The 16649-nt window shown below is 43.8% G+C and overlaps 1 protein-coding gene across 1 annotated transcript; it reads left to right on the top strand.

Moving 5' to 3' along the window:
- Window positions 1-319: 319 nt before the first annotated feature.
- On the top strand, window positions 320-16599 carry RHEX (regulator of hemoglobinization and erythroid cell expansion). Its single transcript, XM_010963267.3, has 7 exons — window positions 320-586; window positions 2608-2698; window positions 12037-12241; window positions 12470-12570; window positions 13743-13880; window positions 15192-15262; window positions 15768-16599. The coding sequence occupies exons 3-7, from the start codon at window positions 12228-12230 to the stop codon at window positions 15966-15968; spliced, it is 525 nt and encodes a 174-aa protein (XP_010961569.1). The 5' UTR covers window positions 320-586; window positions 2608-2698; window positions 12037-12227; the 3' UTR covers window positions 15969-16599.
- The last annotated feature ends 50 nt before the right edge of the window (window positions 16600-16649 follow it).

Below are 16649 nucleotides of genomic sequence, written 5' to 3'. Positions count from 1 at the left end.
CTGCCATATGCCCCAAACACACTCTCTTTGTCCTTTGTGGTCATATCACACACAGATTCGGAGGTGAGGCAAGCTGGAAGGGACCTTTGCTAATATCTAGAGACCCACTTCTTCATTTTGTGGAGGAAGAACGTGAGTCCCGTGGTGGGAAAGTGATTTTCTGAGCTCATACAGCAAGTTAGTGCCCGAGCAGGGACTTGAACCCAGGCCTCTTGACTCCTCCTCCAGTGCTCTTTCCGCTCTCCCAGGCTGTGTGCATATTCGTGGTATTGAAAAAAGTGTGTTCACATGGAGAGAAAAAAACTACTAACCTCTGTTTACGTAAACTGCATAGCGCAGTAGGGTAAAGCCTTTCCGAAAGAGATAGGTGTTATCTGTCGCTTCCCCCCACCTCTCCTCAACTGAGCTAGATTATTATCTTCTGAGCAGCAAGCCCTCGCCCTGTTGGAAATGATGAAACATTTGTGATTGACCTCCAATGACAGAGAAGCTTCCGAGGGGGGCCTGGGGAGTGGTGAGGGAGATGTTTCCATCAGGACATCACTGAAACACAGGCTGGGATCAGACCTTTCTCATGGTTCTGGGGGTAAGTATTATTTGGGCAGGTAGGATTTTAAATTAGTTTGAGGGGTGTGTGTCTGCTTGTGAGCATGTATGTGCAGAAGTTTCAGAGGAGATTCTCCGTTTCTGTGCTGGGATTCTGGGGTGTGAAATTCAGTTGCCATCAGCTTGAATTGAGCTTAAGATTCAGCAGTTTGTGCTTTACGGGCATTAATCTCTTGCTCCTATGACCTGAAATGTGTCTGCAGTAGCAGCAGTAACCTTCCAGGCTCCGGCTAGGCTAAACGTTTGTAAGCCTCAGTTTCCTCATCTGTAAAATGGGTATTAAACCACCCACCTCATAGTGTTGCTATGAGGATTATCAGCAATATACATTTACTGCCCCAGTCCAGTCCTCCATCATTAGTAGCCATAAATTACTCTCTTTAAGTCAACTGGGAACTGGCTCCCAGGGAATATCTCCCTGCAGGAGTTTTTTCCTTAAGACTCATTCTGAGCTACAAAAAAAAACGGAATATGTGGAGGGGAGGGAAGGGAACCAGCCTGGCAGTTTAAAAATGTTATGAATTGGAATCAGAGAATGCATGCTGTCAAAGAAAAGAAGTCATGTAAACATCCATGCAAGGAGAAACCAGCAGCAACAACAGCAGAATATAATAGTTGATCCTTAGTGGTTTGCAGGAGTCACACAGATTAATGCACTGAATCCTCACAACCACCCTGAAAACGAAGGTGCTTTTAATAGCTTCTCTTTATGGTTGAGGAAACTGAGGCACAAGGTGTTGAGTAACTTGACTGAAGTCAGTGACAGAAAGTCTTCTAGCGCAGAAGAGTATTCTTAGAGCAGGCCTCTCCCCATCATCTCTGCAGCTCAGAAGTGTAGACTAGGTGCTCAGGGAAGACTTGGTGATTGGCCAGCCCTGCTCTTATTCTGTGTTCTGACCTTGTTGTGTGAGCTTTGGCAACTCTACTTAATACAATGCCCTGGGTAGGATCAGCTGCGTAGCTGGCAGGACCCCCTGCAAGTGAACATCTGGGGTTCCTTGTCTAAAATTATTAAGAATTTAAGGATGGCAACAGCAGAGCACTAAACGGATCAGGGGGCCCTTCCAAACATGAGACCCCACTAGACTGCATAGGAGACATGCCCACAGGCCTGACATCCAAAAATGAGGCAGGAAGAGTGCTGGAAGATTCCATGGTCTCATCCCTCTTGACAAATTCTGGGAGGGAGATCGCTGGCTTTCTGATTGACAAAGGTAGAAGATGAGGTTCAGGGACCTTAAGCTTGTCTGCTGACCACCCTCCGCCAACTTAAACAGTGTTTATTATATGCAAGCTGATTTAATTACAATGTGTACAGACTGTTACAAAGTGCTTTTGCCCACACATTGTCTCTAAGTGTTGAGCCAGGGATTGTGGAACTAAAGTGTGGACCAGACCTGATCCCAGCCACCAACGTGCTCACAAACTGAGAATAATCTGTAGAAGTTGTCTAGTTACTCTAAAATTTATTGGCCCCTCCCGTTCACCTGGAGCTTTGTAGGAACTAGCAAGATGAATCCTGAATACTGCTTAAGTTGCTTGCAATTCTTTGTCTTGCTGATTTAGCCTTGGCACTGAATTGTATTCATCTCAAGTCACTGTAAAAATTCCCCCAGGTCACCAAGTTGCATTCATCTCCAGTACTTTCTTGCAAATGCTTTCCCCCAGATTACTAATTAGAAATTTTGGATGACTTATTTTCCTCCTAAAAAATTGTCAGGACCCACATCTATAAACACATGTGCCTGGAGGTGTGGCTTATCTGGTTGAGACTCACAGTTGCTATTTCTGGCTAATTTGAGTCTCACCCTTTATGTCCATTTTAGACTCATGGTGTTCTAGAACAACAAAATGTCAGAACTAAATCTATTTAGCTCACCTCCCCCAGTGTTGAGACAGAGAAACTGAGGCTCCAAGAGAGGAAGCAATGTGTCCATGGTGGCTGCATTTATAAAGTTGCTGAGCTGGAATGCTGATCTAGGTTCTCCTTTCCTGTTCCAGATGTGTCCCGATCGCCTCGGGAGAGGCCCCTGCCATGCTGACCAGAGCTGACGGAAATCCAGAGACAATTTCCCTGACACTCGGGACAAAGGTGACGCTTTAACCCTCTGCTCTCCCCTTCTCTGTGGCATTTGACAGACCCTATCTCCTTCCTTTTCACAACTGGGTACTTTGACCTTCTCTGTCCTCAGTACATGAACATAGCGACAGTCATAGGAGCAGGGACTGTTTAGGACCAAGGACTTTCCAAGACCATGTGGCTTTGTACATTGAGTTGTTCATACCTCCCACCTGAAAATCGTGAGTGAGCCCAGTTTTCTTACACAGCCCTATGGAAATGGGTGCATTTATACAGTTAAGCAAATTTTGGGTTGAATCTTCTCTTCTGGTCTGAGGATCACCCCTTCTTGAGCATCTACATATGCCAGGCACTCAACTAAGCTTCTTAAATACTGCGCATGGTGTGGGGAAGGCTCCAGCCCCCACCAGCCTGGGTTTCAATTCTTTCCCCTCCATGTGTGGAAGCCACACCTCCAGTCACACGTATATAGGTGCAGGCACTGCCAGTTTTTAGGAGGGAAACAAATAATCATAACATTTCTAATTCATAATTTGGGGGAAAACATTTTTGCAAGAACATACTAGAGATAAATGCAACTTGGTGATTTGGGGGGAAGCATTTTTACAGACAATTACTTGAGATGCATGCAACTTAGTGCCAAGACTAAATCAGCAAGACAAGCCTGGTTGTCTCATACAGTAAAATGGGGACAACAACAGTTATCTATCTCATAAAGTTGCTATTCTGAGGGTTAAGTAAGATAATTTAAGCAAAATGTTTTGCATGATGCTGGCGAGTAGTAAGCACATGACATGTGTGAGTTAAAAAAAAAAGGAAACAGGTGACATCCTCATTTTTCCCATAAAACACTGAGGCCTGAAGAGAAAGCAACTCACAGCAAGGAAGGCTAGCACTGGGAATCCCCAGCCCAGTCCCTCTGGCCACTAAGTCCCTGCACTGCGCCATTCTCCGGCCCCTACCTGTGACGTTGCCTGGTGATGTACTGAGCTTTCTTCATTGTCCTCTTATTCCCATGTGGTCGAATCTATACTGAACCTTGTTGAAGACAATCAGTTCCAACTAAAGCTGTCCCCTACAGCCGGGGTTGGCAGACACCATTAACTGGAGTATGATGCCCCTGACTCAACCCAGCCATTGCCTGTTCTTCAGATGATACCCTCTCAGTGCTCCTCTCTGAATATCCTATTGCTTGGAGATGTCTTTTTCCTCTGAAACATGACATATTATTGATACCACTCCTTCTGACAATTCATCATATTTCATTGTGGCATCTCGTGTGTGTTTTGATTTTTTGCACATTAATGTCCTGATTTTCCCAGTACAATATGAGCTCTTGGAAGTTCAGATAGCATCCTCCCCTTCTTCATGGCCATCAGGGTATTTCAGGACATGCAACACAGACCATTCAATACGTATTTGATTGACTGAAATTTAGACATGCAGCTGATTATCTCAATGTTCTGTTAATATGGTGAGATACAATTTAGATGTGAATAGAATGTTTATGTAGATAAATTTGGTCTCATGCTAATTTAAGCTACTGAGAATTTCTGAGATTGTTTCCATGCTCTTAAAATATTTTTTTTTTCCTGATTGGAAAAATCATTCACAACATTTCAATACCCAGTTTTGTTAACATTTAGGTACATTTCCCTCCATTTTCCATTTTTGAACAAAGCATATTTAAAGAGAAGCCCCAATTTAATTTCCATAAATTTGTATTCATGAGAAAATCTATATTTGATATGCAAAGTTATTGTCAACCAATTAATCTGGATTTGGTGAACTGAATCAGGTGAATTGATGGTGGGGGTTATTGCTAAACTAAGAGACAAAAATTTTTGATAATGCAGAGTTTACTTCCTTTACAAATATTCATTCTTTTTATGTTTACATTTTACAGAGTTGTGATCATATTGTGGATCATATGTACACAATAAAGTGCAGGCTAGACATAACCGTCTTGTACTTTTTCACAGAACAGGCTTCCCCGGATTAATTTTTCCTAAACATAATTTTAAATGTCTGTATAGTATCCCCTTCTATACCCTTACCCTAATTTACTTCATTTTTGGTTTTCAATTAGATTGTTCTGCTTTTTTCACTTTTATCAACCACTCTGGGTAGAGCTACCTTGCAGTGACAGCTTTGGTCTCATTCCAGATTGTTTGTGAATGGTTTGTTTCAGGAATTTTACCAGTTTATCACTTGGGAAGTGCAAGGGTTTTTCTTAACAATTTTTGTAAAAAAAAAAAAAAAAAAAAAAAGTAAAATCTTTTAAAGTTATGTGTTGTACATACTTTTTCTAGTTTTTCTTTTTGCCTGTTTGCTTTTAAATTTTATTTTAACATATTAAGTTTTAATATTTTAGAGCAGAATCTGTTTTTCTTAAATAGTATGTGTGGTGTGGGCTCCGGCCTCATCCGCTCTTGGTTTCTGTGATTTCTACTGTTCATACAAACTGAGAAATTCTTCTCTCATCTGGGGATTTAATGAATACTATTGAATATGTGAATATCCAATTCTATTTCCTTCTAATTTTAATATCGCAACTTAAAAATATTTACCTCCATAGTCCCTTTGGAATTTATTTTGGTATGCCACATATGAATCTAAGATATTTTTCTTTTCCTTCTAGGTAGTTAACTATTACCCTGTGGGCAACATTTCTTAAGTAACCCTTTCCTTACCTCCCCCTGCTTTGTGAACCACTTCTATAATATATGTTATACATATAGGCAGATTTCACAAGTCTAGACTACTTTTAAAAAGTGGTATGTCTGGAACCCACTTTGTCACAATTCATTGTCAAACCTGTTTCAACCCTTCTGGATTGTAATTATTTTTTCCCGGATAAACTTCTGAATAATTTTGAGGTCTAAAAAATTCTCACTCTAACTTTGATTGAAATTATATTGAACCAATAAATCGGTTTCAAAGTGATTTTTTTCTTAGCCTCCACCCTCCCAATCTGAAACATCATATATGCGTTTCTATTAAAGTCTTTTAGATTTCTTAGTAAATTTCTACCATTTTCTTCACAATAACTTTCTTATAATGAAAATTGTCCTTAGATACATTGGTTGTGATAGTTGCTAAGGCTCCTGGTTCCCCTTGCCCCCAATTCCATTTTCTGTCTTTTGCTAGAATAATAGAAAGGGTGGCTGGTAACTTGAGAATATTCATCATGCCCTCAGGACTTTCCTGAGCAGTCTCATTAATTTCACTAGTTTTTCAATTGATTTTTGAGGGGATGTCTTCAAAAAATCGCATCTTTTGCAAATAAAGAGAAACTTGACTTTTCCTTGCCCCATTTCTTTCATACATCAGTTTTTAGTTGAGGCTCCATCATCAGCCTGTCTGGGCACAAAACCCCATTAACTCTTCTCATTATCTTGGCCAACTTACCTCACTTCTCTGAGTCTGAGTTTGCCCTCTGTAAAATGGAAATAATAATAATACCTACCTCCTACGATGGTTGTGAGAATCTGACGAGTTAATACATGCAAAAGCGTCTGCTGCAGAAAATAACACTCAATAAATATTCAATATTATTATTATAGGTTGGAGGAACTTCCAACTTCTAGAAATTAGAGTTTCTTGGACTAACTTTTAAAAATGCTTACAGCAGACATCCTTGTTCTCACATAACTGCTGAGATATTTGACCATTGGGTAAGATGTTGGTTATTGGTATAGAAGGGCTATTCTTTATTAGAAGAAGAAACAATCCTCACATTTTAATTTTATTAACTTAAAAAAAAAACGAGCATTCAATTTTATCGAATGTTCTTGGGCATTTTACTGAGATCATCATTTAAAAATTCATCATTTAAAAATCCGGCCCCAACTGCACTGTTGTATTTATATGCTGTAACAGTTGTGTGTCATGATTGACAGTTAGACCCTTGAGTCAGATGGGCTTGAGTTTAAAACTTGACTCTTCCAGTGGGGGGACCAGGGCAAATGCTCAACCTCTCTGAGCTGCACTGTCCTCATCTAGGAAATGCTGATAACGTCTATTAGAGCAAGAGGATTAAAACAGCACATTGCAAATACTCAACATTAGTTCTCATTATTGTAATAATTGATTTCCTGGACATCCTTGTAATAACTTTTGATATTATCATGTATTTACCTCTGTACTCATAAGTGAGATGAGCATGGAGAGTTTTCCATCTTTCTCTGTGCCTTGGATCTTCTCATATAGCATAAAAATTAAGTGTAATAGTGGCCATTTGTTGGACGCTTTTTGCTATGTGACAGAAGCTATAATAGCTGCTTCACATACCTAATCTTATTTCATCCTCAGAAGTAGATGTCATTTATATTCATCTTATCTAATCCTGAGAATTAGTTATTATCACTCTCTTCTTATAGGTAAGAAAACAGAGGTTTTGAGAGGTTGAATGACTAGACCAAACTCATGCAGAGAATGAGCTGGGATGTGAACCCAAGCTGTCTGGCTCCAAGTTCTCTGCCTTTAGCAGCTGGATACCAGGCTGCTTCCCAGCCTGCTTTCTTGTTATTTTGTTTTGGTTTTCATCTGTTTAAGTTTGTTCTGCCTTATGGAATGAATTTTGCTAATTTATATTTTTCTAGGAAATCATTAATTTTACTGAGGTTTCATGAAAGGACAATCTTAGTAATCTCACAATTTTTAACCTCCTCTGTTTCTGTGGTTATATTCATGATTAGTTTGGTTTATTTATGTTTCCTTCTTTTCTTGATTCTTCAAAACTGCATATTAATTTAGCGGGGAAAAGTCTAGTAATGTGAAGGAGGCTGGATGAGATTATAAAATGGAAACAAATTTTTTTTCTTTCAAAATATTCCATTTCCATCCACTACACTTCCCTTTCTGCTTCTCTACTTCAGTCTAGAAAGAATCTTAGGAAGACTGTCAAGTGCTGAGCCTAGAAAGGACCGCTACCTGTCCCAGGTTACGCAGGTGGCAAATGACAGCCAGGAGGAGGAGCCAGGCCCTGGTCTCCCTGTCTTGTTCTCTTTCTACTATAGCATACACCTGTGTTATAGCTCAAAGTGTTCATTTTAAAAATAATAAATTAATGAAGATTACCAAAAATTCTTTTTAAAAGCTTTATAAAAAAACCCTTTGGTGGGGGAGAGTATAGCTCAGTGGTAGAGCACACGCTTAGCATGCACAAGGTCCTGGGTTCCATCCCCAGTGCCTCCATTTAAAAAAAAAAAAAGGAAAATTAATAAATAAACCTAATTACTTCCTCTACCAAAAGAAAAATTAAAAAAAAAAAAAAGATAAACGATTGATCAAGTCAGCCTGGCAATACTAATTACAATTACTTTAATCCATATGATTTTCATATAAATCATCTACGGTTGTGGTTTTGTTTTAAAGTACTCTTTCTAGAACATATCTACCCAAAGAAAGCATGGGGTCAGACAGCAAAGCTCTTTATTTCACCTCTTTTGTTATGCTGTGCCTACTAGAAAGAGCATGAGAGAGCTCTTTATCAAGAGAAAAGGAAACAATAAAATAGAATCCATCCCTGACTGGAAGTCTCAGTATTGCCACCAGGTCTGAAGCAAACAGAAGAAATGCTCTTAGCCCTCTGCTGACACGTGGTTTGGCGGCACCTGGCAGGACACTACAGTAATGTGGGGCTGGGTGTCAAAACCCGAAAGAGGGCAGGACAGTTCCATCCTGCCAATGGAACGAGGCACACCAAACTCTCACATGGTCCAGGCATAATTTCACAACATAATTACCTCAAATTGCTCATTTCCCGGTTGTCTAGTGTATGTGAGTGTGTGTGTGTGTGTGTGTGTGTGCGTGCGTGCGCGTGCACGCAAAGGAGCAGATGTTTCTGCCGCCTGTCTGATCAGCAATCTGCAATTGGACCCCAAGGAGCAACCTGCTCATTGCGGTTAGGGGCCATTAGCCACTTAAATAATGACATCTGTCGTAATTTTCATACCTCATCCTGCCCAGACTTTATCTACAAACTGTACTCAAAATGAGTGCATAAGTTTCCTAAAATAGACCAACCCAATTTTAATATATTGCACTGCTCTGAGTCTCCATCTTGGTGAAATGTTTTAGGATTGAATAAAACCTGATAATTGATAATTACTGAGTGCTTCCCACATGCTGGGCATTGTATTTAGGTCTTTACAAACATCACAACTCTCTGAGTCCACACAAGAACTCTGTGAGGTAGATGCTACCATTGGCCCATTTTATAGGTACAGAAACTGAGACACAGAGACGTTCAATAATTTACACCTAGAAGGGAACAGAACTTGGATCCACCTTGAGATCGGATTTTTATGCTACATGTTGACAGGTACTGTGTGTCATTTGGCCAGTAAGATGCTCGTAGTATATTAAAATTATGCAAGGAAGGGTAAGCAACATAGTTTTGCATAAACAGACAAAATAAGATACTGATTTTTAAATGATGGAACATTTATTTTATGCAGTGATTCTCAACTAGGGGCAAGAGCGATTGCCTCAGGGGGACATTTGGAAATGTGTGAGGTCATTATTGGTCATTTTGGTTGTCACATTAACCTGTTACACCTGTTACTGGTGGTCTCCCAGGATGCTGAGTGTCTGGAAATCCGCATAACGATTCTAGACAACGAGGAACTGTCTGCCTCTGAATGTTGGAGAGGGTATCAGAAAAATACCGGTAACGTGGAATAGTAGTAATTTTAACTGATGCTGTAAAACTGAAAGTGGCAAACTCAAATGCCTTCGGGGATCAGTCAGGGACTGAAAAGTACATTGCCCACCTTAGGGCATCCACGCACAAATCCTTAAAGCATGTTATCAAACAAAATCATCTAGGCATCAAATTCGGCCTGTGGGGCCCCAGACTGGGGCTTTTTAGTGGAGGTTTTTCTGATCTGGTGACAAGTTTACGATGTATTAAGTGAAGAGGAAATGCTGCTCATCAGTATGATGCCATGTTTAGAATAGGTTGTATATATGTATATTTATACATGGCTACAGACTGACTATATATGTATGTAGATTTATATATATATATATATATTTTACTAAAATAATTTTAAAACTATGGAATGAAATTTGGGGTGATTCTGTGAAATGTTTTGCTTACTTGCATTTTTAATTCTTGTATTACAAATACCTATTAGTTGTTTAATTTTTAATAAATAAAGAGAAAGAGGAGGCTTTAAAAGAATTAAAACTTGGAGCACGGTTTATGGTGGCTTCTTAGCCAACCCATCTGATAGAAGAGGGGGAACCATTTCTATGATTAAGGACAAATGAGACACAATATGAGGTAATCAGTACTAAAGTGCCTTTGAAAAAAGAACATTGTCAATTCCCCACACATGCTGGCCTAGTTTCTAGCCCTTTTCCATGATTCTTTTTCTTGTCTTTTGTGATATAATAAAACTTTCCTGGTAAAGTCCAATCTTCTTTTTGCAGCTGCCCCAGAAATCAGGATTAGTACTGATTTTTTTTTTTTTAATTCTTTTTTGGTGGGGAGGTCATTTGGTTTATTTACTTATTTAATGGAGGTACAGGGGAATTGAACCCAGGACCTTGTGCATGCTAAGCATGTGCTCTACCGCTGAGCTATACCCTCTACCCCAAGATCGGTACTGAAGTTTGCTTGAGAAATCAGTATCTGTTGAAATTTTAGGAAGGCTTATCCAAAATAAGACAAGAACAGGGCATTTAAAATACATCAACGCCATTTTTTCAATCAAGTCCTCTTATCCTGCAAGATCACGGGTTTTTGTGAATAATTGCCTTCTCACTTCATCTTCATCATTGTGATGTTTTATTTCCAGCGTTCTGGCGCTGTAAATATTACCCTGTGCTTGAGCTTACTTTCTGGAGTTTGCTGATCACTGGGGGATGCTGGATTTCTACCCGCCTGTCTTGAGAGTTCAAGGAGGTGGGAGGCGGGTAATTTCTCGAGGTCCTCTCTTCCCTGACGTCTGGGTCAGGGCCCACCTCCTGCCTTGCGATGGCCCCTTCCTACCTGCACCAGAGCGAGCTAATGCAGCCGTCCTACAGGAGGGTCCTCAGAAGCCCTGACGCGCAGGAGGCGGCTTTCTGGCGCTTCTCGGCACCAGGGTGTTGGGTGTTGGGATGAAGCAGAGGGAGGGAAAGGTAAACTCTCCCACTTAGAACATTCCCACCTTCCATCTCCCCTGACCCCTTTCACGCGCTGAGTCTATACGTAATGAATCCAAGTCTGGATCCTGAATCCATCTTTATAAATTAAACTAAATAGAACTCTTTAAGAGTGAGGATGTTAGGTGTACATTGTTCATCTAATTTGAAAAACAAAGGGTGGATAGAGTTAAGTTCCTTTGGAAAATGTGTCTAGAATTTATTATGTAGGAAAGAGGGGCTTAAACAAATCTGCTGACTAAATTGGGTATATGTTGCTCCCAACTTTTGACTTAATTCCCAAGGACCGGCTCGTTGGCTTGTGAAGAGTGTAGGGGAGAAGGTGGTATTTCCTTTCTGGAGACGTCCAGCTGGCCAACACCCACGGCCCCGGGGAGGCGGTGATGGCAAACCCTGCAACCTCCCTCCCCGGTTACTGCGTCCCCTCTCTCCCGACTCGGTCCAAGCCCCACTTGGATAGCCCCAGTGTGAGAACTACAGGGAAAAACAGAAATGCCCGGACTCTCCACACTGCTCTTATCACTTGGAAACCCCGATTGGGGAAATAAGCCTTATGGGCAATAGAAGGCTTTTCAGCGGTGACCGTCTGCAGCAGGACAGTGGGCGCTGTGCGGCCCCATCTTATGCTAAGTAAGCACCATTTCAAAGGCTTGGAAACTATCCTGGCTTTGTCATAGTACACTCCGCATTCAGCAACACGTTGATGGAAATTATTAGCTGAGTTTTAGAATAAACTTACTCGTGTGGGTTGAAGAGCATCATCCACAGTCCTGGGCCTAAAGCCCAACGAAGCTGTGGAGGGTGCGTGAGTGTGTATGTGAGTGTGTGTGTGTGTGTGTGTTTGTGTGTGTGTGTGTTTGTATAAGTGTGTGTAGATCTGAGCTTCTTCACGGGATCTCTCCCAGTGCGTTCACTCCAGTCGGACCCCTTTGTGCCTCCAGCAGCAGGTTAAGGCTCTCGCGAGCAGAGACGAATGGTTGGGGATGTAGGTGTGGACATAGATCTTAGATCTGTGTGATCGCAGACACATCCTCGCATCACTCCTAATGAAAGGAGGGTCATGAGATCTATCGGTCATGGGATTTTACAAATCAGATACGCTGGCGGGTGTGCCGGGAGCTCCGCATGGTGGCTGGCACCGAGTGTCCGCTGGCTGGCAGGTGCGAATGTTGTCACTGCCTATTTTGTAGGTTCAGAAACTGAAATCTGGAGAGAGGAAAGCAAACGACCCCTCAGCAGCCTCCTGCAGGTCTCCCGGACAGCCCACTGGGAGCACGACGTGAAGACGAGGTACCCAGGTGGTTCCACCCATATCCCTTCCGGCTGCCTCCGAGAGAGACTGAGCCGCACTCACAACCCACAGCTGCCCTGCGAGGAGCTCATGATGCTGACGGAGTGAGTGTTCCAGGAAGAGCCAGCTCGGGTTCCAATCCTGCTGACAGATGTACCTGGCTTCTGAGAGTGCACACCACCCTCCCCAGCTCCTAAACCTTCCCAAGAGAGAAAGGGACCCGAGACACACAGCAACACCTGCAGACTGCCTCTAGCTGGGGGCAGGGATGGGTGTGTAGCTGTCTCAGCATCTCTGCAACCTTTGACCTGACCCTCTGCCTCTCCCAACAGAGAAATGAAGCTCTGGCACGGCGTGGTGATGGCAGCGGTGTCGCTCATCCTGCAGGCCTGCCTCCTCGCAGCCATCAACTACCTGCTCAGCAGGCACATAGGTAACTAACTGGCTTAACATTCTCTTTCCTCCTGGTCCCCCTCAGGGACCAATCCTGAGCCTGCAGCACGATGAGTCCCCTTCCGAGCTGAACATCACTTGAAAACCTACTTGAGCATCCGCTGGCCAGATGCCCCCTCACTTTGCCAACCTCTCAGCGTTAATCCCCACTCTGACTCAACCTAACTATGGTTGGGAATGATGGTCCAGGGTCCTTCCAACACCCAGACCTTCTACCTGGAGACAAGCTCCTGCAATGCTCGCGAGGGTGGGCTCACTTAACCTGAGCCTAATGAATTTCCTTTTTCTTTCTTGGAAATTTTTTTAATCTTTTTTTTTAAGTGGAGGTACCAGGGACTGAACCCAGGACCTCGTGCATGCTAAGCATGCACTCTACCACTGAGCCTAGTGAGTTTTCTTTATCACCGCCGAGGGACTGGATGTGAAGAATGGCCTTGAATTGCAACAGGAGGGAGTATGGTTAGACTAAGAGATTAGCTTCAGTTCTCAATCTGATTTACAGTGGAAAGTAGGAAGTTCTGTCCTGGGAAGGCGTTACAATAGGGAAAATCAAATAATACTGCTCTGGCTGCGCTAAGACAGGGCATCGGGCAGGATGGTGTGAGTCCAGACTTCTCTAGTCATCCATTCATTCATTCAATATACAGGGAACAAAGCAACAATCCTTGCCTTTATAGACCTTATGTTCCATGGGGAACATAGACAACAAAAAAGATACAGAAGTAAAATGTGTGTGAGGTCATGGTAAGTGCTGGGGAGAGAAAAATGAAACAAAGCAAGGAGATGTGGATGGCTGGGGATCAGCATCCTTGAGATGCTAATGTGCGAGTCTAAACCTGGGGGATGTGAAGCAGTGAGTCACACCAACAAAAGCCATGAACCAGGAGAGTGGTTGCTCATAAGAGCAGGAGCAAAGAGGCAGGGGTGGCTGGAGCAGCGGGGACGAGGCAGGAGGAGTGAGGCCGTGAGGACCTTCAGGCTGGGACTTGGGCTTTTACGCCAAGTAAGGAAAGGGCGTTGCAAGGCTTTGAGCAGAGGAGTGCTGGGATTTGAAGAGATCCCACTGATCATTTTGCCCTAATGAGAGCTGTGCTCAGAGATAGGATGGGTCTGACCCAGTGAACTTCCACTTTTGACCTTTGCCCTCTCTAGTCAAGGAGAATGAACGGATATTGAAAAGGGCCAGGCTCCAGATCTCCAGCTCTGCCCACCACCACCCACCTGCTGCCAAGGAGGTAAAGGAGACTGGGGCAAAGATAAGCACCCCTGTGTCTGAGCCCTGTTACCAGGGTGAGTACCGGGGCTGGGGGCAAGGGGAGAACCTGGCAGAAAGCTTATTCTCTATGTCTGGACACCTAGGAGCCTCCCTGTGGCAGCCCCAGTCCATCCCGTCCAAACCGCTAGCCCCAGGATTCCCCTCACCCTCCCCAGTAATGGGTCCCGATACCCGCCCCACCTCCCCCTGTTTTCAGAAGGTCCTCACCAGTGGGACAGATCATGTTGGGTTTGTGTGGATCTGCATTCTTTCCCAGCTTTGGTCATATATGAATGGCTACAGGGGGGCTTGAGGACCATCCCTGGTCCTGTCTTTATGACACTATAGCATCTTTTCTTCCGCCTGCCAGCAGAGCCAAGATTTCAACCACCTCTGCCTGCCCTCAGCCGTAGCATCTGGGTGTTTTAATAAATACAAGCGTTAGTGATGGTTGGCATCTACAGCCCCTCCCACAAGTGAACCAACAGGAACACCACCCTCTTGTTTTCTCTCGCTTGGCTCTGGAGACCCGCCGGTCACTATTCACACAATGGAAACTGCTGCTTCCGCAGCAAGAGACTCACTCGCTAGAGATTGCTCTTTCCGCTGCTTGATCTCTTGGTTGATTTGAGTTTGCTCCGTCTTTTTAATTTTATCTTCGCAGTTGGAGAAATCTGCTTGTCAGGCTTCCTCGGCACCGAGATAAATAAGGCTTCGGCGCGTGTGGGAATCAGAGGATACCACTCGCATTAATTCAGGGTTTCAGTGGGATGAGAGAGGCACTGGCCTCACCACCATCCCTGGTCCAGGAGCATCACTGGAGTCTGGGCAGAATCAGAGACTTTTTGGTGGGCGGGGACCTCAGAGATCATCATCCAACCCTCTTGTTTTACAGGGGACAAAACCAGGGCACAAAAAGGCATGTCACCTGCCTGGAGTTTGTTTAGACTAGAAGCTGTGCCTGTGACTTCTGGGGCCAGAGCTGTTTGCAAGGGTCACAGTGGCTCAGCCGGTCCCCACCTACTCCTCCTTCCAACAGACATTCCTTCCCAAACACAGGCCGGCCTAGTGGGTTTCACATCACTTTCAGAAGGAACGGGCCAGGGCAGCAGTGCCTGGCCCCTCGGACACGTTCCTGACTATCTGGGGAGACCCTCTCCCTTCCCCACTCTTCTCTGTCTTACTCCTCTTTTCTCTTTGGGGGGCTCTGAATCTCTCTTCCCCCCTCCTCTTTGAGTTGTTGGCTCTGCCTCTGTCTCTGTCTCATTCTCCCTTCCATTGCTGCTCTTGTCTCTTAACACCATCTGGCTTTCTTTAGAAGAAGAACAGTTTCTATTTCTCTCTAGATGACAGCGACACATCCTCCAATAGCTCGGACAGCTCAGACAGCTCAGACAGCTCGCCTCCCACCCACCAGGTAAGGGACCCTCCTGGGGAACCCAGCCCTCCTCCAACTGCTGTCTGGGCTCAACTCAGCTCCAGAGATGGGAGCAGGGGAGGAGGGGCTTCTGGAGTCATTACAGCATCCTTAGGTGAGGGTGGCCTGGCTTTCACTCACAGGCCCTATCAGCACAGATCAGCCAGACACAGTGGGTCTGAGTGGGCTGTAAAAATGAGAGTGCAAGCGGGGAACCTCCTTCTCCCCATGTCCCAGTCACTGGGCAAGGTCTGCTCTGAGTCCTGACCTCACCCGGATTGAGTCTCCGCGTCTTTCTTCCTTAAAGCCATTCACTCCCACAGACATGAGGAGCAAAGTCATGGACAGTCTTCCTCGTTGCCCTGGCCCTGCTCTCAGCCACAACTGCTAGGACCTGGTTTTTTTTTCCTATCCAGCCTAAGGCAAGCCTCTCTGAGTGAGAGTTCAATAGCTCCTCCAAACGTGGTTGGAATCTTGACCCATATTTCTTTTATCCCCCCCTAAGGCCACCAAGGATGTGAACTACACACAAGTGGTCTTTTCAGCCCCTGGAGGACGAAGAAATGACTCTGCCCTGGACTATGAGAACATAAAGGAAACCACAGATTATGTTAATGTCAACCCAAAAAGCCACAAGCCCAATTTCTGGACTTTTGTGAACCCTGCTGTCTCTGAACCAGTGGAGTACACTCAAGTGGCAGTGTGAATTCTCGGCTTTTTAATGGAGTGACAGTTCCCGATGAGTTCTTGCACTTATCTTGTGGGGGAATTACAGTCTGTCTGTCTGTCTGTCTGTCTCTCTGTTTGTTTAAGCAAGGCATAGGAAAAAAAAATAATAAACCTGTATCTCAGCAAGAAAGATTCAGATCAGACGTTAGGGAGAACTTCCCGTTAAGTATGAAAACACTGGGCAAATCAGTAGAGAAAGTGATGAAGTCTCCCTCCGTAGAAAAATTTTTAAAGATTTTCATCAGCTATACCAGAGTTCTGTTTGGATCAATGCCTTAGGATTAAATGTCTCTCTGAGCTCTTTAATTATTGGCAATAAACAACTTCCTTAAACGTTTTAAGTAAAACGGCAACCACCAATTCCCCTTTCCCTCCGGCCTCACCTTGCATACGCTTCCTTTTTCTGGGTTGTATCCTGCTGAGTAATCCTGCTCTGCTCTCAGAACTTTAAATAGTGCACTTGGAAAGCCCACCGTCATTCAACCCTTGAGTCTGCTGTTTCCTAGGAATGAAAGGTAACGGAGTTCTAGTAAACGCTAACCAGCATCACAACCTGTTATTCCAGGGAAAATCTCTTCCAATTCAATCCAATAAACTTCCGTATCCATTCTTGGTTTCTTATTGTTTTTACTTTTATCACCAGTTAGTAGTAAAAGGA

This window comes from Camelus bactrianus, chromosome 23 (assembly GCF_048773025.1).
Source record: "Camelus bactrianus isolate YW-2024 breed Bactrian camel chromosome 23, ASM4877302v1, whole genome shotgun sequence".
NCBI classification, from domain to species: domain Eukaryota; kingdom Metazoa; phylum Chordata; class Mammalia; order Artiodactyla; family Camelidae; genus Camelus; species Camelus bactrianus.
This window is presented reverse-complemented; position numbering and strand designations above follow the sequence as displayed.

Coding starts and splice junctions, on each gene's coding strand:
- RHEX (XM_010963267.3), top strand. Junction 12,571..13,742: donor CCTGCTCAGCAGGCACATAG/GTAACTAACTGG, acceptor TGCCCTCTCTAG/TCAAGGAGAATGAACGGATA. Junction 15,263..15,767: donor GCTCGCCTCCCACCCACCAG/GTAAGGGACCCT, acceptor TCCCCCCCTAAG/GCCACCAAGGATGTGAACTA.